The 20,533-nt window shown below is 47.0% G+C and overlaps 3 protein-coding genes across 6 annotated transcripts; 2 read left to right on the top strand and 1 right to left on the bottom strand.

Annotated features, from left to right (window-relative positions):
- cmklr2 (chemerin chemokine-like receptor 2) lies at window positions 1-4,377 on the top strand. The gene is made up of 2 exons (XM_049002241.1): window positions 1-272; window positions 1,314-4,377. Exon 2 carries the CDS (start codon window positions 1,390-1,392, stop codon window positions 2,458-2,460), a length of 1,071 nt encoding a protein of 356 aa, XP_048858198.1. The 5' UTR covers window positions 1-272; window positions 1,314-1,389; the 3' UTR covers window positions 2,461-4,377.
- Window positions 4,378-5,616: 1,239 nt separating this feature from the next.
- On the bottom strand, window positions 5,617-7,592 carry eef1b2 (eukaryotic translation elongation factor 1 beta 2). The gene is made up of 6 exons (XM_049002361.1): window positions 7,434-7,592; window positions 6,797-6,919; window positions 6,490-6,610; window positions 6,346-6,412; window positions 6,122-6,247; window positions 5,617-5,814 (listed from the first exon to the last, which is right to left on the bottom strand). The coding sequence occupies exons 1-6, from the start codon at window positions 7,511-7,513 to the stop codon at window positions 5,660-5,662; spliced, it is 672 nt and encodes a 223-aa protein (XP_048858318.1). The 5' UTR covers window positions 7,514-7,592; the 3' UTR covers window positions 5,617-5,659.
- Window positions 7,593-7,612: 20 nt separating this feature from the next.
- Window positions 7,613-20,449, top strand: LOC125725124 (INO80 complex subunit D-like). 4 transcript variants are annotated; one of them, XM_049002022.1, is made up of 10 exons: window positions 7,613-7,819; window positions 11,899-12,145; window positions 12,377-13,143; window positions 13,364-13,466; window positions 14,261-14,464; window positions 14,846-14,955; window positions 15,287-15,420; window positions 15,507-15,754; window positions 16,515-16,663; window positions 17,472-20,449. In XM_049002022.1, exons 2-10 carry the CDS (start codon window positions 11,928-11,930, stop codon window positions 18,326-18,328), a joined length of 2,790 nt encoding a protein of 929 aa, XP_048857979.1. In that variant the 5' UTR covers window positions 7,613-7,819; window positions 11,899-11,927; the 3' UTR covers window positions 18,329-20,449. The 4 variants fall into 4 exon arrangements, with proteins under 4 accessions (XP_048857979.1, XP_048857818.1, XP_048857719.1 ...); XM_049001861.1 differs by lacking the exon at window positions 7,613-7,819 and adding an exon at window positions 9,273-9,620; XM_049001762.1 differs by lacking the exon at window positions 7,613-7,819 and adding an exon at window positions 9,642-10,031.
- Window positions 20,450-20,533: the final 84 nt, after the last annotated feature.

Genomic DNA, 20,533 nt, shown 5'->3' with positions numbered 1-20,533 from the left:
TATTTTTCCCTTTTCACAACCTAATGTTGGTGGATAGCAACGGGACATTCAAGAGAAGCTATCTGTACAAAGAGCGATATCCACAGTATCCTGCCCATCGCCCAGCAGCTAGAATGCCCCCCCTTGGTATCTTACCCCAAAACCAGTTTCCAGAGCACCCCCCCCCCGATCGGTGACGCCGGCCGGAGGGACGAGCTCACCGACCGCAGGACTGGTCATCATTACGGACTGAAAACAACTTCATACTTCAGAGGAGGGTAGCCGGCTGATCGGTAAGTATATGGACGCCTGGGCGTTAGGCTTCTTATCAATCAACTGGTACATAATGTACAATATAAAACAGGCACATCGCCGTTCCATTACTTTGTGCGTTTGTCACGTTACTTGTCTCTCGGGCTTGGAAAATGCAGCGAAAATGCTGTATACTTGGAAGACTGTACAGCGGTAGTTGAATTTTTGTGAGCTGGTTGTGCTGTAGCCTCAGCTATTTTGGAGTTTTTTCGTTCTTTTATTCCATTAGCAGACTGTCTGACACTGGAGCATTTTATAAAATAACACTCTCAACTCGTCTCAGTTTGGTTGATTTCTAAACGCAATAGATCATGTTTTTAAGTGTCCGACTTCATGTGAAAGTTTTTTTTTTGTGCTTGATAGTTATTTTCACAGCTGTTTTTAAATTCATTTATGATTTTATCTTTGTTTTGCACTTAAACGTGTAGTATTATGTACCGTTTGCAGCTTGACGGATAATATTACTTTACGTGTTAATATAGTCGGGGTATGGATTATCTAATCGGACTGTTAAATTGTATCGGTGAGACGGGTACTGATTTCATTGGAAAATCAGTATCCAACCCTTGAATTGAGAATCTGAATTTTAAAATAGAAACGCCAATGCCTTGCGTAACGAAAAAGAGGAAAACAAGACGGGAGCCTGATTATACAAGCAGCCCTGTTCCACCGCCCAGCTAGTTCTTGCACGGAAAGACATGCACGCAACAAAATCGTGTGTTCTTAAAGCGGTGTCCTGGCTGTTTCGGTTTATGTTAATTACTGGCAAGAAAAGAATCAGCCCCAAGTCAAACCATCAGAATACAACACGGAGTAAGGGGTGCATTGCCGGGCGTAGGGAAAACTTGCCGGTGTTGCGGAAAAGCCGCTTGACACGTACGAGGTTAGCAGCTGCGCAGGAGCAGTAGGCGTATTCATAGTAAGCACTTAATTTTGATTAAAAATAGAATTAACTAGGAATATAAGTAAGGATAATGTACCACGGAAGTTTTAAATATGCCTATATAATCTTAATTTTCTAGGTTTTTCAGGTTCTCTGGATACGCCATAGCAACAACAATAACAAATACTTTTAAAAAATCAGAAACAAGAGAAGTGATGGAAAGCGTGACAGATTTTTTTGACAATTACAGCTACATTGACTATGAGTATGGCGGGTTTGAAGATCTGCCAGATCATGACTACAGTCAAAGGGAGGTAACACACATCATCTCGGTGGTGGTCTACTGCACCGCCTTTGTGCTTGGGGTTTTTGGCAATGCAGTTGTGATCTGGGTGACGACGTGCAAAAGTAGGCCGTCGGTGAACTCGGTGTGGCTGCTTAACCTGGCCGTGGCAGACTTCATCTTCGTGCTTTCTCTGCCCATCACCATTGACTATGTGCTGAGGGACTTCCATTGGGGCTTTGGTGTGACCATGTGCAAACTCACCTCCTTTGTGTCTGTGGTGAACATGTATGCCAGTGTGCTGTTCGTCACGGTGCTCAGTCTCGACCGCTACATTTCTCTGGTGCACCACACCTGGTCTCAGAGGCACCGCACTGTGTGCAGGGCATGGATTGTGTGTGGGGGGTTGTGGTTTATCGCCACCTGCCTCAGCATGCCCGCCCTGGTGTTCCGAGACACCATTGATGTGCACGGGAAAACTATATGCTTCAACAACTTCCACGACCATGATCCACACAAGGCTGCCACAAGACACATCATCATAGTTGTTGTCCGCACCACGGTCGGCTTCCTGCTGCCTTTCACCGCCATCACAGTCACCAGCGTGCTTCTCGCAGTCCAGGCCAGTCGCCCGCACGCTACGCACCAGTCCAACTTCTCCCAGCTGGTGTTGGCAATCATCTTGGCTTTTTTCTTCTGCTGGGCTCCCTTCCACATCTTCTGCCTGATGGAGCTGTCCATGCACATCACCTTTCACCTGAGTGAAGTTCTGAAGGTGGGTTTTCCACTCGTCACCAGCCTGGGCTTCTTCAACAGCTGTGTCAACCCCGTGCTGTACGTGCTGCTTGGTCAGAAGGTGCGGAAACTCCTGAAGCGATCCTGCCTCCGGCTCACTAAGCACTCGCTTCGGGAGCTCAGCCACTCTGTCTCTGCCACGGAGTCCGTACTGGCTAGCGGTGCCATTGCAGAGCCGCTTGAGCTGACGCTGGTTCAGAACAACTGACATTATTTTGTTTTCCCATTATTGAGCTGTACCAACGTGCACCAAGAAAGTGTTCTGATCACCATGGTTTTCTGTAAGGTCACAAAATAATTGTCAAATGTTCCTGCTTCGCTTTGTGCGAGGTCAGCCCGGGACAGAGAGTGCCTGCGGTTCACTTCCTGTCTACATGCTGTTGTATCTGGTTATATGATGCTTTTTTCACAGCACAGTCAACTCCAGAATTATTGGCACCTTTCATGAAAATGAGCGAAAATTAATATATAAAAAGAACCACACATGTAATGAGTGACATTTTGTGCTTTAACACAAATAGGTTAACCCTCCTGCGTTATTTCCAAACAGACTTTTGAGACAAAATACATTTTTCCTTTAGTCACACATTTTCATAAGAATGCGGATTCCAAAAATATTGCCCCCTCCCAATTGTCTGTATCTGGTGGAGCCTCCCCTGGTGAGAATGGCAGCACTCTGCCTCTTACTGTAGCGTTTAACAAGACGAACAAGCAGAACACTTGTGAAGCGATCTCGGACCACTTTTGCATGCAGAACATTTCCAACTCATCGAGGATCTTTGGTTTTCTCTTGTGAACTACCCTCTTCAACTGAGGTCACAGATCTGCAGTTGGGATCAGGTCTGCAGACTGAGAGGGTCACTGCAGAACCTTGGCTTTGTTTTGCTGCAACCATTTCTTTGTTGATTTTGATGTATGGAAACCCAATCGTGGCCCGGTTTCATTCTTCTCACAGAGGTAACCAGATTTTTTGCTAAAATGTTCTGGTATTGAATGGAATTCATTATGCAGCTCATCTTAACAAGAGCCCGTGGACCACTGGCAGCAAAATAGCCCCAAAGACCCGCCACCTTAATGCACCGCAGGTGTGAGGTGCTCATCTTTGTATACGGCCCCCTTACTTCACCAAACGTCATCATGGTGTATTGTGGTGGCGTCTGTTTTGATTTTGATATGGTGAAACTCCCAAGATTCAACTAAACTTTGTGGTTGTGACAGTGATCTTTGGGGTCCCCTGTGGCTCCCTTAAAACGCTTTCTAGTATGTGCAGGACTTGGGGGGGGGGGGGGGGCAGTATGCAGATGTATCCCCTTCCTGACACATTTTCACCAGCCCCATGCTTAAAGTTTACTGTAGCCCTGACTGTGCTTACTGGCAGTGTCAGCTAAATAACATGTTTGTAGCCATTCCCCAAACTATGCAGCTCTACAGCTTTTTTTCCCCTTCATTGGAGTTGAGTGCTCTTTGACTTGACCCATGTCGATAGATGGCAAAATGATTTTATCTGTGCGTTACCTCATATTTATACCCCAGGGAAACAGGAAATGTTCATAGGTTACAAGAGTTCCTAAACACTGAAGCACTATCAACACACATTTCCCCCCAAATATGCACATTCCTTTGGTTTGAATTGTAGGATTCTCCAAGAGTGCCTGTAATTTTGCCACATGTTTTTGACAGAGCTATTTTAAAGACAAAACCACACTTTTGCAGGAATTATTTTTATTAGATTTAGGTAGTGATTTCTCCAAACATTTGAGGGAAATTGGAATCATTGTATGCATTATCTATATTAATGTCTTTGCTCACTTTTTGAGTCGTGCCAATATTTCTGCAGTTGACTGTAAATGCTATATTGCGCCACTTATATGGACTTGTATCACTTCTACAAAAATTACGCACATAAATGCATTTATATTTAACTAATATACATGATCAATTAATTTTTCCACATTTGCAGTCTGTACTTTTCTATTTTAGGGCCTGACACTGAAAACATTACTTATATAATTCATACATTAAAATGCTTTAGTTATACTAAGCCTGTCAATTTTATTCGGTCTACTTTTAATCTGGTTAGTACTGTTTATGATATTTATACAAAAATAAAGGTGTTTATGCTGTTTACTGCTTTTCTAATTGCTTACATAAGCGACATTGGCTGCTCTACTGTCAATCACAGTCACTGTAGTGCGTGTGAAACTGCCGCCTTGTTCGGTGACCAGGGTTTCTGACAAAAAAAAAAAAAAACGGAATTAAACCGGCGAATGGCCCACTGGGAAATGAGTGTCCATCCAGTAAATATGCAAATCAAATGAATAATCTCTGCAGGGTTTTGTGTAGCACCATCTCAAACCTGTTTCCCTCCTGCAGAATCGGATATTCCAGCTGCACGGCGGCTCCATCCTGCATTTATCATTCGTTCCAACTGGCCTGTGCAAATTCTGCAAGCAGAAACACAAGCTACCTCCCAGGGCCCATTAAGTACCATCAGGAACATTTTAAAACGGGATCAGATCCACACCTTAAATGGTGAAATGAAATTGACGGCAGTCGGCCCAAACACATTACAACCCCTTCTGCAGAGGTGGGCTTGGCAGGCATATTGACATTTTACAGAATTCCCAATACAACAGTATTGCAGCAAAACATGTCACATCAATAGCAAATCGGATAACATCGAAACACATGGGCCCCACATGTAACCTTCCACTCGCCACACCAGGGAAAATGACCCACTGTTCTCATCCAGTTCATTTTCACCAATTCCCTCCAGGTCCTCCGGTTCCACTCAAAACCAACAAGTATGTAGTTAAGGGGTGTCCAAATTGCCCTACTGCACATAATGATCCACCCTACAGCGTGCTGCTTCCAGCCCAGGCTGCCACCTGCACGGCACCTTGGGCTCTAAGCTCACCATAATAATGTACCCTGAACATGCAGTCGGGAAGGACAGACAGCTGGATGAAGGCAGGAGATGGGCGCTGAAGGGGAACTTCGCTGATGGAAGTCTGATGTTGATTAGCTGTGCAGAGCCCACCAGTATGAAGTCTGAGGTGCCTGTTGTAAATCACATTGGCACGGACACCCCCCCCCCCACATTCTTTCATGCTCGCCATTTTGTCTGACTCCACCCACCAGTTTCCCCATCAACAGTAATTGCACAGCTGAAGTCCCTCCACTTCCAAAGCTTAATTTACCCTAAACTGGGTGGTTATCCAGTAATAAAACCCAATTTCCCTATCCGAATATTGGATTATTCCGTTCAGTCCTGACCAGAGAGGAAAGACTCCACTGTAATATTTAGCCGGAAAGGTAGACAGGTGAATTTCAGATGGAAAAACCACCAGCAAACTGGATGGGGTGTTTGCAATCCAAGTGCCTTTATTAATATGCCCAGTACATTTTCAGATCTTGTTGAAGGCAGCCACATCCATGGACTGTACATAATCCTCGAAGGCTGTGATCTCCTCCTCCAGTTGGTCTACACCAACCTTGTCATCCTCCACCACACACTGGATCTGCAGCTTCTTGATGCCGTAGCCCACAGGCACCAGTTTGGCTAAAGGCAGAAGGTCAGTGGTTATTCCCATCTCACACTTCCAGTCCATCTCTTCCCCAGTTTCAGGAATTTGGACCAGACTGAAACCCTTTTAGGGGACGATGAAATTCACATTCCATCCCGGGCAGGCCTGGCCTACTCAAAGGTGGGAAAATGCCAGCCCAACACAACCTGACCGACTAGGAACCCCCCCCCCCCCCCCCAGATTCCTCTCCCCCTATTCATTATTGTTGGGCTGTGCCCTCTGATTCTGTGACTGACATAACCCCCAGCAGACCCCCCCCCCCCATCCACACAGATGACTTACAGCTCCCCCACAGCAGCCCATCCATCTGGATGCTGCGGACACTTTCCTCCAGCTTTGTCATGTCCGTCTCGTCATCCCACGGTTTCACGTCTAACAAAATGGACGACTTTGCTATCAGCGCTGGTTCTGTGGATCAGGGAAGGAAAGACGCACAGGAGTAGAGGTGCAGCCCCGTTCAGCAACAGTCACACTCCTACAGAGTAATCTGCAAACTGACGCCTTACTTTTAGCCTTCTTTGCATTATAGGCTGCTAGTCGTTCTTCCTTCAACCTCGCGGCTTCTTCGCTTTCCTGCAAGACGACCATGTTAGGCTCGCTGCACATATAACCAACACGAGGATTGCATCCACACGGAAACCTGTCATCACCTCCTCGTCATCAGAGCCGAACAGGTCGATGTCATCATCGTCGTCCTTGGAATCTGCACTGGTGGTGTCCTCCACCCCAGCAGGACCGTACTGGCCGAGGGCCTTCTTCACCCCTGGAAGGCTGTATAGAGGAAGAGACCCTCAATTTGCAAACTTCCAAAAGGTCCTTTATGCAAGCTACTGAGGACAGTAAGGGATTACAAGTTGTGCATCATACTTCAGAGGAAAGATGGTGAGGTAGATCATCACTCATCCTGGAAAACCATTTCTACTGCATGGCAAACATGAGCATTCTCTAGGCAAATACCTTAATTTCTCTGACTGATAGGACTTGATATGGTTGTACCAGCGGAGCGCATGGCATAAGTCTGCAGGGGGAGCAGCAGAGAGGGCCTCAAATACCACAACGTCAGCCTGAGAGGGAACGAACCTGCAAAAGTAAAAAAAAAAAAAAAAGTAAAAAATTTAAAGAGATTCACCAAAATAGGATGAATATTGCTCTTTGTACACCTCTGGGGTCTTAACTTAAGCTCTGTTCTTGAGCTTTGAAGAACTCTGTGTTAAGTTATTAGAATAATGAAGTGTGAATGTAACACTTCAAAAGTTGTCCCAGTTTACCCCCAATATTCCACTCCATAGCTTGTGATTTCTGTCGCGCATGCGCTCAAAATCAACGTCAAGTTACAGGCCTTCATCCAAATGTCTTAAATTTATAAGTAAACGTTTAAATGCGCAGATGTAACCACGAGTTCTACAAAACTTTTAGTTTAATCTAGTCTTCGGAATACAAAAATGGATCTTGTAGAACGCACAACGTGAATAGGTTTGCTCATTTACAGCAGCTAGCCGTGGGCTAACATGTTAGCGTCTAGCAAATAAAACTGCGGAATAACACGCTGACTACAATAAACGATGCAACCAATTTACATTCGCAAAATACTCACCCCTCGATGTAGCTTTTATCGGCTAAAAAGTCATTCAAAACTTTAAGACCAGCGGGGGTTTTAAGATCGCCAAAGCCCATTGTGAAAGGCGTGCAGAGACCTCGTGTGAACAGGCTGAGGAAAAGAGCGCAGAGCCGCGCGGTCCGGGGATTTGTAATGGCAGCGGACTCCTCCTCCTTTTCCTGCGTATAATGAACGCAAGAGGTAGTGGGGATAATTTAAATAGTGAAAGTGCGAACTAGGAATTCCAACTTCTCTGTTATATGGAGAGGATCTGCACAAAGGCAGTATTTTTATTTTTTTTATCATAGATCATCCCTAGAGAATAAAAGTTGCACGACATCATAACTTGCACAGTAACTGCGTCGAATGTGTCGTCGAGATCGGTAAGCTACAGTAAGAACTATCTATCATGAGAGTAATTGTAGACTTTTATGGAATGTTTAACTCACCTGCATTATATTACACTTACTTATCCTGGGCTCTATTAAGGGCGACTGATTCGTCAGCCACTCGGACGTTTTCGGCTGAAAGACGGAAATGTACGAAGCAGCCTAATGTATTGACGTTGACCACTTTGAAAATGCTGCCCCCGTGATGTGTTGGTGGTAATGCAGTTGAGTAAATCTGAAATTATTTATGCTATTGGCAAGCCTTTGAATTTGCAACTTGTTTGACCTACAGTGACGGTGCTAATGTACTGTTGAAGGTGTGCGCATAGACTTATGAGTTTTAAAGCAAATTCGCCTAGAGTGGTTGTAGATTGAGCAAAGGTGGTGAATTTATATTTAAATTATTTTTCATATTATTTTTTGTCATTGTGATTGTAAATCAGCTGTTCTTTGTAGAACTTCTAGCTCCTCCTTAGCTGACTGCGAGAGACGCTCACATACAGAAATGGCTATAACGTACTGTACCTCCTCCCTGTCAGCGGCTGCCACCATCGCGTCAGACCTCCTGAAGCACAGGCAATCACGCTGAAGCACAGGCAATCACGCTGAAGCACAGACAATCACGCTGAAGCAGTGACCAAGAGTGGGTGGCGCTTAAGATGTGTCAGTTACCTTAAGCCCCTCCTACATACTCAGGAAAGGTTTCTTTTTTCCCCAGGGGGCTTACAAATAATAATAATAATAATAATAATAATAATAAAAGATAAAAATCCACAAAATCCATTATCAAAGAAATATATGAATACACAAAAACTATAAAGTAAATAGTAAAGGTCATACAAATTATAGAAATGGTAAAAACATACCTTGAAAGGCATAATCGATATTATTCTTTCTTATCCAAACCTAATTTGATCTGTATTGAACAGAACTTTTACTGCTACACGACTGAGGAGAGTGGAAATATTTGTTGAAGTTGGATGTGCAATGAAAAACAACACGAAAGGATGTAGGACATAATGGAGATCACTAACAACGCCCACTGTAGCCAACCTCAAATGTACAATAAGTTGCGTACTGAATATGAACTAAATGCAGAACAGTTGCTCCGTTAATATAAACATTTGGCTTAGGTCAAACAGATTACGGAAAAATATTTTGCCAGTATGTGATGCATCATACCATATATTTAGGTAGTTTTTAATAGAAAAACATAAAATGCACAAGAAATATTGCAGAATACTTTAGTTTTATTCACAAACACGCCAGCTGCTGTGAATTTAAAAACCCAGAAGTATTGTCGTTAATAAACAGATTTATAGTTGTCATTCTCGGGAGACGTGTCTTCATTTGATGGTAAATGATCATAAGCCTTGAAGTGAATACATCGTTAGCTCACTTGACATGGTCACTGGCTTATCCTGAAAAAGTCACTGATAGATTGGGGGGTGGGGTGGAAAGGAGGGAACTGTGGAGGAAGCGGGGAGGTGTAGGGCAATGAGGATGGAGAAGAAGGAGATCGCCGCCTTCTCTGCAGGAAGGACAGTGGAGTTTACCACTTATCTGGACTTATATCCTTGAGGCAATTTGGACATTTTAAGACAAAAAGAGTGTTCCAGATTGCAGTCTTTGATCCTAAACAAAGGCAGAGTTGATCGGATAAATCTCATCTGAGCACAAGCTTCCCCGCAGACAATTTGTCTTTAATTTTATTTTCTTCATAAAAGGCGGTGCTGCCCGCGAAGACTGAAGAAATATGACGTTAAACGCCGTCCTCTCCTTCAGCATGATGCAGGTTAACAAAAATCCACATGAGACTTTTTGCTGCGCATCACAGAACTATTAAAACACGAAATAGTGCTGCTTGACACACTGATAAGTGAAATTTTCCAATATGGTAGCGGAGGTTGTTGTTGTGCTGTTGGCTGTTGTCATGTCCCCGCAGTGCCGGTAGTGGTGCTGTAAGGGAAAGTCTGCTGATGACCGAACTAAAAACCCCAACAGCTCTTTAGTGTATTTTTATATTTGCTTGCAGATAAACCTCATTTATGTACATCAGGGAACAAAACTTAATTATCCATCGATAGAAAAACGATTATTTGCGTAGAGGGTAGTGAAATACTGTGCAGCAAGTCGCGCGCCGTTTATAATAAGCATTTCCAGACTGCCGGGAGTAAATACCGTGTACGGCACATACCAAGTGAAGGTAAGCGGACCTCCCCTGTAAGCCTAGGGCTCGAGTGTAAGAGGAAGCGGGGCTAATGTGTGACACTTAGCTGCCACGCCCGCTACGCGATGACCGGGATCACAAGAACTGTTAGGCCGCAATGAACCCTTCGATTTTTTTCGAGTTTAATTGGAGTTATCTCCAAGATCTTTTTTTGAAAATCGTTTTTACCGAAAGAAAAGTATAATTAAACATTAGGGAGCGAAAATAATACATCGGCTGCTGGCCAAAGCAGGTTTTCCACACGGTTTTGTTTTGAAGGCCTGTTTAAAGAATGGCCCATTCGGCATTCCGGTTGGTTCAAATCGATATTTTAAAATAAAAAATGTGTTATTTCTGAATTGCGTTACTGAGTCTCAAATGACGATTTTACATTATTTGTTTTAGGATAATGTAGCTAGTATTTATGCATTTTTAATTTGTATTATGCCGTATTGTATTTCCGTTTCCTGGCTGATGGCTGCTTTCTGTTTTTAGCCCTTCCCCGGTTGCTAGGGTATTAGCTTTCCACTAAAATGTAGTTTAATATTGTTATCGCTTTTGATTTTTCAGTTTTAAACGTTTTGTGGAAACTAAACAACATGACAAGCACTCCCTTAGTTTAAAGATTATTTAATATTAATCTGACAAGTTGAAAAATTAACCACCCAACTATTTTCTGTCCGTGCTGAAATAGTTCAGTATAGATTTCGGTATAAAATGTACAGGTAGCCAACTATTAATGAAGTCTATAATTTGTTGTAACTTAGCGTTGACGGTAACATCGTGTATTATTATTATTAAACATTTGCTGTAAACCCACGCAGTATTTCGCTTACTTCATGCACATCACTATTTCCCTGTATCCATTAAAAATGTTAAATCAGTATTAATCGGCTGCCTTTTTGGAAATTTGTCGTTTGTCGATGATAAAATAGCGAATTATCCGTAAAAATAAGCGAGTAGGAGAGAAGCATCTATATTCCGGAATAGCACTGCGGAGCTGCCTGTCCGGTGACCCTCACAGGCTTGTATCCCGATGCACATGTAAAGCCGGACCGGCTGTCATTCGCGGACATTATTAATGGCCGCATGACTCTTGTTATCATTTCTATTAGTGGCACCTGGATATTGTTTTATTTTGAACTTAAGTAACGCTATGAAATGTCAGGCGTTAAAAATCGGAAGCTAGGGAATTATGTGAATGTTGGTTGCAAGAAATGGCCGTCAGCCAGCATGTTGAATGTTTGTGGGATTGTGCCGCACAAGCAATGCATACAGTGTAGTAGGTACGTAGTAGTTCAGTCCCCAGCCCACCCTCCTCGTAACCTTTCGAATGCATTGATTCTCAGTTTTAGGTTATAATAGGGGCTGTAACGCTGTACTGTCATAGGACACTGAACCTCCGTCATTGCCCTGTGACACGTTTCTCTCAATAAGGGTGTGTGTTGTCTAATTTATCTGATTGTTGACCATGTCTTGTGTATTCTTGGTGTCTTAGCAGTGAAGAAATATAATAAAATTCCTAAAAGCATGTGACTAATTAAATTTTAATTGAGAGGTCCCTTCCTTATGTGGCACAGTGCGATAAATCACTTGTATTACTTAGTTTCAGTGAAAAGTTCATTAACTGTCATTTAGTCATTGTGGATTCTGAGGCACCTAGCTCGTTACAGAAAAAGCATAATTATGGAACTCGGAACCCAGAGTAAATGACTTAAAACTATAAGTCTGTGTAAAGGATCTTGCACATCTTTCATTTGACTTCTGGACCTGACTCTGTACACAGTTCCATGTAGGGTACTTTAGGCTTTGTGGTATACTGCCTGTGATATTACACTCAACTCCCTTTTTTATCTCCTGTCAGCTGATGTTCTCAAGGACCAGAGTCACGTGATGTTTGAAGGCAAACACATACACTTCTCGGAGGTGGACAATAAGCCACTGTGCTCATACAGCCCCAAACTGTGCAAGCAGCGCAGGCTCAACGGCTACGCCTTCTGTATTCGCCATGTCCTGGAGGACAAGACCGCCCCCTTCAAGCAGTGCGAGTATGTGGCCAAGTACAACAGCCAGAGGTGCACCAACCCCATCCCCAAATCTGAGGACCGCAGGTCGGTTGCTTGTGCCTCTACCTGTACCTGGAAGGTTGCTGTTTCACTGTTGGCCCTTAACCCTAGAAACTGCTCTAGGGTTGTAGGAAAAAATGGCTGCCCCCATATATATATACAGTATATGCAAATACTGAATTTCATAGTGCCTGCTACCTTTAAAATTACAATAGAAGCATTTTCTTCTGTCCTGTTCTGTTCTTTATTTGCCTGTGTCCCTTCAAAATGCCTCAGGTACTGCAACAGCCACCTGCAGGTCCTGGGCTTCATCCCCAAAAAGGAGCGTAAGAAAAAGCAGGAGGTCGTGGATGAGGTGCGCCTGAAGCCTCGCCTGGAGTCAGTGGCCCTTAATATCGTGGTTCCTTCTCTGGCCCTGAAGGCCCCCAATGGGCTGGACACACTGGCCCACTGCCTGCCCAGCGGGCATCCGCTGGAGGCCAGCTTGCTGGACCCCTTTGCTTTCTGTGAGGACGAGACAGATGGCGAAGAGGGGAGTCCGCAGAAAAGCTCAGTTTTAGGGAAGGAGCTACAGAGGCGACCAGCGCTCAACCAGCCGCAGAAGCTGAGTGACTTCAACCGCCTCTTATCGCCAACCGAGCACTTTAACCCCTCCCCTCCCCCCTCTCAGGGTCCGCCCTCACCCCAAAACTCTCAGCTTCCTCCCCAGCAGCAGGGGCTCCATCCACAGCCTCAAAGCTTCAGCCACCTGTCTCCTTCCAACCTCCCTGGACTGCAACAGGGACAGTTATGCAAACCAGCGCTGCCTGATAGCCCGCCCCAGCCAAACCTGGGGAGCTACCACAGCCCAGAAGAGGCTACTGGCCATGTCGTCACCCAGAAGGCCACGCTCGTGTCTGGGAGCGGCGCCCCCGCTCCTCACATTGTGGTGCTGCGCCCCTCCACCTTCCTTCCATCGGCCGCCTGCCTTGTGCGTCTGAGACGCCTGACCCACCTGTGCTGTCAGCGGCGACAGCTGTATGGGGACCTCTTCCCACATCTAGGTGCAGCTTCAGATTCCTTCAGTTATTTTCCGCATCCCTTACACTTCATTTGTATTTCAGATGCTTTTGTGTAATAGCTTAGGGGCGTTTCAGAGAACCTATCAGGTTTGAGATTACTTAGGGATTACTTAAAATGATCCAGTAGGTTATTGGATAATGGCTGGGATGGGAAGCCTCCTATTGGTTGCTACTGGACACCCGTACACCTGTGTATTCATAGGGTTGGACTGGTCTGAGGACAGTGAGAATGAGGAGGATGAGAGCAAGCGGCCGCTGCCTTCCGGCTGCACCCTGAGGCTGCGTGAGAGATGCTTGCAGGACAGGTGAGTAGCAGCATCTGCAGTCTTAGGCTTTGTGTGCATGGATTGACTTTTTAAAAACATTTGGAAATTTTATTTTATTGATGTAAATACTTGCTGCCGCGATCGGAGTAAACTGAGAAAAAATACAGCGATATACCATGAAACCACAAGATTCAAATAAATAAATAATACCGTTATATCACCCGCACTTGTCTGTCTGTCTCTGTGTTAGTTTGTGTCTCTCCCTGTCTGTCTCTGTGTCTGTCTCTGTGTGTCTCTGTGTCTGTCTGTTGGTGCCTGTGTCTGTCTCTGTGTCTGTCTCTGTGTCTGTCTGTGTCTGTCTCTGTGTCTGTCTGTTGGTGCCTGTGTCTGTCTCTGTGTCTGTCTCTGTGTCTGTCTCTATGTCTGTCTGTCTGGTGCCTGTGTCTGTCTCTGTGTCTGTCTCTGTCTGTCTCTATGTCTGTCTGTCTGGTGCCTGTGTCTGTCTCTGTGTCTGTCTCTGTCTGTCTCTATGTCTGTCTGTCTGGTGCCTGTGTCTGTCTCTGTGTCTGTCTCTGTCTGTCTCTATGTCTGTCTGTCTGGTGCCTGTATGTGTCTCACCTTCTTCCAATGTTTGTGTTGGTCTTTCTGAGTGATTCACTTTCTCCCCCCAATGCAGAGGTGACTGTCTTCTCTTGGGTGCCCCCCCCCCCCCCCCCCCCACCCTTTTATGCTCTTGACTTTCTGGGATGAAGGATGATGATGGACGGATGTGTGCGTGTATGGAACATATCCTGTGCGATGCTGAGCCTCCTTCGCTGCTGACCCCCCCTCAGGTCTGATGCGCAGGCACCCCCCGACTCCCGGAGCTCCCGCCTGGCCCGGCTCTGCGCTCACCTGCGGCTCAAATACAGGCAGGACCAGGCAGCCACACGCCACCGCAGTGACCAGCGCGCCCTCCGGGTTGCGCTACTGCGCGCCGCCTGCCGGGACCCCCACTGCGCCGGGCAGCTGCTGCAGGAGCTGCGGGGGCCTTCCAGGTATGCCAGGCATGGGAGTGTGGCCTCTTTGCACTTCACCCGACTCCTAGCCACTTTTCTTGGGGAGGCGGGGGGGTTAATTTAGAGTTCCAAGCCCTCCATGGTCTGGGCATTCAGTTTATTACAATACACTGCCTGTGGAACTCGCTGGGTTTAGATATTTATTACTGCTTAATAAGTCTGTATTATTTTCATTGTATTCATTGTCATTCATTGTATTATTATTTAAAATGAAAACATTGTAACGTTATATTCTTTAAATTGTTTAGCTCCCTATTTCCTTTTATGCAGTAAGATATGAAGATATATATTTGGTGTAGCTGAGCAGGGGAAAGGTCTAATTTAGCTCCGTTCTGAATTGTTGGCTTTGCTCGCCCCCAGTACACAGTCGCCGCAGAGGGAGGACGCGGTCCCAGGATCCTGTGCGGGCGGCTCCGGGGGACAGGCCTGCCACAGTCGCGCTCTGCCCTTCACTCGCCACTGCTTCCAGCGTATCCCTCTGCCGGGCCGCAGCACCATCTGCTGGGACGCCTGCACAATGAGTCACGCGTGTTTATTTTCCTCAGTTGTTGTTTTTGAGAGTTTAACTGTGTGATATTTTCCTAGGGGAATTGTGGAATGTTATAAAGATGCTAATCCGCCTGCAGAGTGTAAGACTTGGCAAGTTAGACTGTTCCTTTTTGAAGCATTTTGTCGTGCCTGGGGTATTAAGGTATAATTAGTGCAGACAACAGACTGTTACTAGGCGGAGCGTGCTGGTTGAGTTCGATGCATGGCACTCGTGCACGTCTGTGTGTGCTCCCATCCTTGACCTTCACCCAGACATCCTGCAGAATCGTTCCCAGCAGCTGTTCTCCAGCTGTACAGCCCGATTCGCGGATGGCCAGCAATGCTCCGTTCCTGTCTTCGACATCACGCACCAGACACCCCTGTGCCAGGAACACGCCAAGAAGATGGTGAGAGCCCGTCCTGCTGCCGCTCCTCGCCCCCGGGGGGGGCGCTGATGGGCTCCTCCGTGACGCTGCGTGTCTACTTTCGGCAGGATGATTTCCTGCGTGGCGACAGTAACCGCAGGATGATGCAGCAGCAACAGCAACAGCAGCAGCAGCAGCAGCAGCAGCAACAGCACAAGCCTCGCAAGATCAAGCAGCCCGCGCTCGGCAAGAAACAGAAGAAGAAGCACAGGCAGGCCCCTCGGCAGCCCCAGAAGCCCATCCCACCCGCGCTGCCCCAGGGCCACCTGGCGATGCCCACCTGCCTGTCGCTGCCCACTCCAGCCGCTAGTCTGCGGTCAGTCCTGCCGGGTGACATGAGAGGCACGAGGGGAACCTGCACGCACTCGAGGCTTCACTTTACCCTGTGTGGGCGGCTCTCTCAAGCAGCCGTGGGGTCCTGATACGCCATGGCTTTCCTGCTTATTGGCTTCTGTTTTCCTTTAAACTGAGTGTATCAGGCTCCTCTGTTTGTGTCTGCTAAGGCTAGTTCATACTTCTCCATCGAGCGTTTCTGTCTCATTTGATGTCATTGTCCGCCTTCGTGGATGAATGCTTGCTGCACTCCAGCACTGTAAGCGCAGTTCTGGACTCACTGCACATGATCGATTCACTGGCGTCCACTTTAAATACTAACATGGATGCTTTTGAGCGCTGGGGTAGTTTGCAAACCCTACAGAATAATAAAATCCCACAGAGGTCACAAAACTGTTGCATACATGTAAATGCGTGCGTATGTGAGTGCGGACTCATCTCAAATTGGAAACCTCGCGCCAGGCAGCTGGCCGAAATTGGCAACCCTGTGAGCTGGCTCTCTGGATTTGTAAAACAAACTGCCGTGGTACGTGTGCAGGGAATATCAGAATAATAATTAATATTATTAATAATAATATAAATGACGTGCGCATGTCCAAAGTATGTGGCTTGACCAGACAGCTATGAGCGTTTCCGTGTCCGCATGCGCAGAGTCCATACACACGTGTGGAGAAGTTTGGACCAGCCTTTAGTGTTCACATGGCATAGGAGACACTCACCATCACATCCTTTCCTGCTGGCAGGAGTCCTGAGCTGAGCACTGGCCAGCTTCACGATGACATCACCAGTGACATCACAGACATTCCCCACGATCTAGAGCTCAACCAGGAGGACTTCTCAGACGTGTTACCCAGACTTCCTGATGACCTGCAGGACTTCGATCTCTTCGAAGGTACTGTGCCCATGCCGTAATTGTCTAAAAGACGGTAAAGATTCAGCTGGGATCTCAAGTTCTGGCATTTCCTGTAGCGTGTTCTCCTTGTTGAATGACAGTCTTATCTACTAAATGAATATTTCAGAGAGCAAAGAATAAATATGGATGCCGTCATAAATCAGATATTTGCAGGATGTGTTGATCTAATTGGTGCTGGAAAGCATAAGGTCTGTTTGTGTTCTAATGGTATTTGTGTATGTATGTGTCGTCTGTACGTCTGTGTGTGTATGTGTCGCCTGTCTGTGTGTCTGTATGTCTGTGTGTGTCTGTGTCGCCTGTCTGTGTGTCTGTACGTCTGCGTGTGTATGTGTCGCCTGTCTGTGTGTCTGTACGTCTGCGTGTGTATGTGTCGCCTGTCTGTGTGTCTGTACGTCTGCGTGTGTGTGTGTCGCCTGTCTGTGTGTCTGTACGTCTGCGTGTGTGTGTGTCGCCTGTCTGTGTGTCGCCTGTCTGTGTGTCGCCTGTCTGTGTGTCGCCTGTCTGTGTGTCGCCTGTCTGTGTGTCGCCTGTCTGTGTGTCGCCTTGTCTGTGTGTCGCCTGTCTGTGTGTCTGTACGTCTGTGTGTGTATGTCGCCTGTCTGTCTGTACGTCTGTACGTCTGTCTGTCTGTCTGTACGTCTGTCTGTCTGTCTGTACGTCTGTGTGTCGCGCGTCTGTGTGTCGCGCGTCTGTGTGTCGCGCGTCTGTGTGTCTGTACGTCGCCTGTCTGTCTGTACGTCTGTGTGTCTGTATGTCTGTGTGTGTTTTTGTGCCTGTGTGTGTGTAGGAAAGAACGGGGACCTTCTGCCCACTACAGAGGAGGCGGAGGAGCTGGTGCGTGCTCTCCAAGCCATGGGCTCCTACCCTGACTCCCTGGCGTGTTTGGGCTCAATAGGGGAGCTGGCTCAGCCAGACACAGTGGACTCGCGGCCCATGTCTGTGTTTTCTGGCTCGGGAGGGCAGGCTGGGGCCATGGGGGACCTGCTGAACGGCCACATCGCCACTGAGAGCTTCCCTGGCCTGGACCTGGAGGACAGCCTGCTGCAGTCCCCGGCAGTGCCCCCCCATGGCCCGGCGCAGAGCCCCCTGGCCGAGCAGCCATTTCAGCCCCACCTGCTGGCCGACTCAGAGCCGGCACACTCCTCGCCACACGGCAGACACTACAGCACTGAGCCCGTGCCGTCCCCCTACAGCGAGCACATGGCGTCCCCCCGCCCCGTCCCGTGCCCGGCAAGGTCCTCCTGGAGCAGCCTTCCCCTGTCCCTCACGGACCCCCAGTTCAGTAACCTTGTCGTTCCTGATGGCCACCTGATATCCACTTCTCTGTCTACGCCCCCTTCCACCGTGCACCTGGTTAGCCTCCCTGTGCTGCCCCCTGGTGGTCTGACCAGCCTCCCCATGCCACCAGCCTGCAACTCCTCGTCATCTTCCTCCTTTTCCGTCTTGGGACATGGTCTCCCAACCTCCAGCCAGCCCAAGCTGCAGCTGCCTCAGTTCAGTGCTGCCTTTGGACACCAGCTGGCCTCGCACTGCGGAATCCCCAAGGACATACAGCCCAGCCACAGCTCCACTGCTCCCCCTACTGGCTTCTCCACTGCCAGTGCAGCAGCAGGCGGCTCTGTCCATCCATTCTCCCCTCAGTGAACTGGCGGCACGCATTTCTGAGTCATTCGTGTGGGGTGTCAGGCATGTGGATGTACGTCGTCACTCTTCTGTGAGTGTCGGGTGAGCAGGCTCCTCCACGCCCAATCAGAAAATGCCCTAATGTGAATCTGATTGGCTGCTAGCAGCAGGATTTTGCCAGTGATGAGTGACTGTCAGGGTTTGCAGATTACAGGAAGTGTAGTGTGCACTGGTGTGTGAAAGGGGGTGTGCTGCATACTGAGCAGGGCCCCGCTCCATCTGCATTTCCTCTTCAGGCCTGGCCTGCGGTCTCCGCCTCTCCATTCACCATCTGTATGTATGTGTATGATAAGCTGCTTCCTGTCATCACTGAACTGGACGTTTTTAAGCCTGAATCTGTGTGTATGCGACTCCTTCAGGGTCCCCGGCCTGAAACTTTCCCCAGTTGAGTGTCTGCATTACACAGGGACACCTTGCCAAATTGCTTTTTAATTTTTTTTAAATCAGGTGACTCGAATTTGAGATTCAATGATCTCTGTGTTGCTGTGAATCCACTGCAGCTGCATATTAAACTCAGAATGCTGGTTATTTTAAGCAATAACCTATAACAGGATCATTATAACCCCCAGCCCCAACTGCATGTTAACATGCAGCTGTACTTATGTACCATGTCACCATTTGAAGCAGTTTCAGTGACGAGGGTGATTTTTTTTAAAGATTATTTATTTATTTTTTTAATGCAAGGGCCCATCAGGGTCCTGGTTGAGACTCAGGTTCTCCAGGGTCATAGTGCCTGCTCTTTCCTACCCCTAATAAGTTTAGCAGGGTGGCCCCCGCCTGCAGACAGGGGTCCCAGGGTCAGTCGCCACAATCATCGGTGCTCTATACTTGCTAACGTTGCCTTTAAATCGGACCTTTTGATAATGACAAGGTCATTTCTCAGCAGGAACACCTAAGCAATTTCATGTCCCCCCCCCCCCACTTTTTTGTACTTGATTTGTCTTTACAAAAGCCCGATTCCATGAGACTTGACTCCCAGAGGTAATGAAACGGACGCAACCAAAATGCTGGGGCGGATGGGGTGCGCCGTCTCACTGTAGCCAAGTCCTGCAGTTACAGGGTAGCTGGCCGGTTTCTCCATTGCAGTAGACAAGATGGTATTTGTTTTTGGGTTTCTCTGTAGCTGACCTGAACTGGAAAGGAGCTGAAGACCAGTGCTACGAAATCGCTTTTAGGAAGAGTTTTACAGAAACACTAAAACCTGTTTTCTTTTAACAGCCTAATCGTGTCTCGTTAAAAGTATTTAATATTTATACTGTCTTCTGTATATTGGGTTTTTTGGTGAACTCAAGTGACGATGGAGAGAACTTTCTCCCGATAGTGGCACAGTTTTAACGGGTTTCCATCCCAGTGACCGTGTCATGGCCCGCCAGGCGTCCGCACATCACAGATTGTCTTCTTTACATATCCTTGGACAAACATGGCATCTAAGAATCACTTGTTTGCCATTTGGTCCCTTGCGGACAGCTGTGGTTGGCACTGTCCCAAAGGTGAAGTGGACCTTCAGTGAACACACTGCCCCCCCCCCCCGCGCTGCCACCTAAGCTCAGCCCCCGGTGGTTTGTAGGGGGAAAGCTGGCCTTGGTGATTGGGGCAGCCCCCGCTCAGACCCTGCACTCAAATCTGCCTTCACCTCAGGCCTGTTTGACCTTTAAGATGCAGCCAGACAAAAAAGCAATTATTCTGTCCGAGTAGCTCGAATAGTAAGGGGAGGGATAGGGGTATGTTCCATTGACTGCGAACTATGAAGCACTGTCCTATTCAGAGAACTGTGGAAGCACAGGTTAAAAGCACCCCCACCCTCGGATCAAGCATAAAAAGGGGGCTTTTAAGCAGGCGCTGAAATTCCTGTACTCACTGAATGTACTGTATTACTGTTTTTAAGATGGGGTGAGGAAGATGGTCACCTTTTGTCTTCGTCTCTTGGTTTAAAGTATTTTTTGTATCAAAGGTTTACATTTTTATGTATATTTGTGTACAAATTATGTAATATGTGTACAAACTGTATGTAATGTATATATAGTGTGGCCAATTGATCTTTGTTTTTGGATGTATGAATAAAAGTTGCAGTGAGGATTTTGACCGGCCCACTTTTAAATGGGAATTGTTTAGCACAAATATTGGTAAATTGTTAAGGGGAGAGTATTTAACGATGGATTAGAGTTT

The sequence above is a fragment of the Brienomyrus brachyistius genome, chromosome 1 (assembly GCF_023856365.1).
Source record: "Brienomyrus brachyistius isolate T26 chromosome 1, BBRACH_0.4, whole genome shotgun sequence".
In the NCBI taxonomy this organism is placed as follows: Eukaryota; Metazoa; Chordata; class Actinopteri; order Osteoglossiformes; family Mormyridae; genus Brienomyrus; species Brienomyrus brachyistius.
The sequence above is the reverse complement of the archived record's forward strand: the minus strand, read 5'-3'. Positions and strand labels throughout refer to the sequence as shown.

Bases quoted from the DNA above. Each gene is read 5' to 3' on its own strand.
- cmklr2 (XM_049002241.1), top strand. From the start codon at position 1,390: ATGGAAAGCGTGACAGATTTTTTTGACAATTACAGCTACATTGACTAT.
- eef1b2 (XM_049002361.1), bottom strand. From the start codon at position 7,513: ATGGGCTTTGGCGATCTTAAAACCCCCGCTGGTCTTAAAGTTTTGAAT. The intron at 6,920-7,433 runs GTGAGTATTTTG...TTACTTTTGCAG, and splicing joins GATAAAAGCTACATCGAGGG to GTTCGTTCCCTCTCAGGCTG. The intron at 5,815-6,121 runs GTAAGTCATCTG...TTCTGCCTTTAG, and splicing joins TGGGCTGCTGTGGGGGAGCT to CCAAACTGGTGCCTGTGGGC.
- LOC125725124 (XM_049002022.1), top strand. From the start codon at position 11,928: ATGTTTGAAGGCAAACACATACACTTCTCGGAGGTGGACAATAAGCCA. The intron at 14,956-15,286 runs GTATCCCTCTGC...ACCTTCACCCAG, and splicing joins CACTCGCCACTGCTTCCAGC to ACATCCTGCAGAATCGTTCC. The intron at 16,664-17,471 runs GTACTGTGCCCA...GTGTGTGTGTAG, and splicing joins GGACTTCGATCTCTTCGAAG to GAAAGAACGGGGACCTTCTG.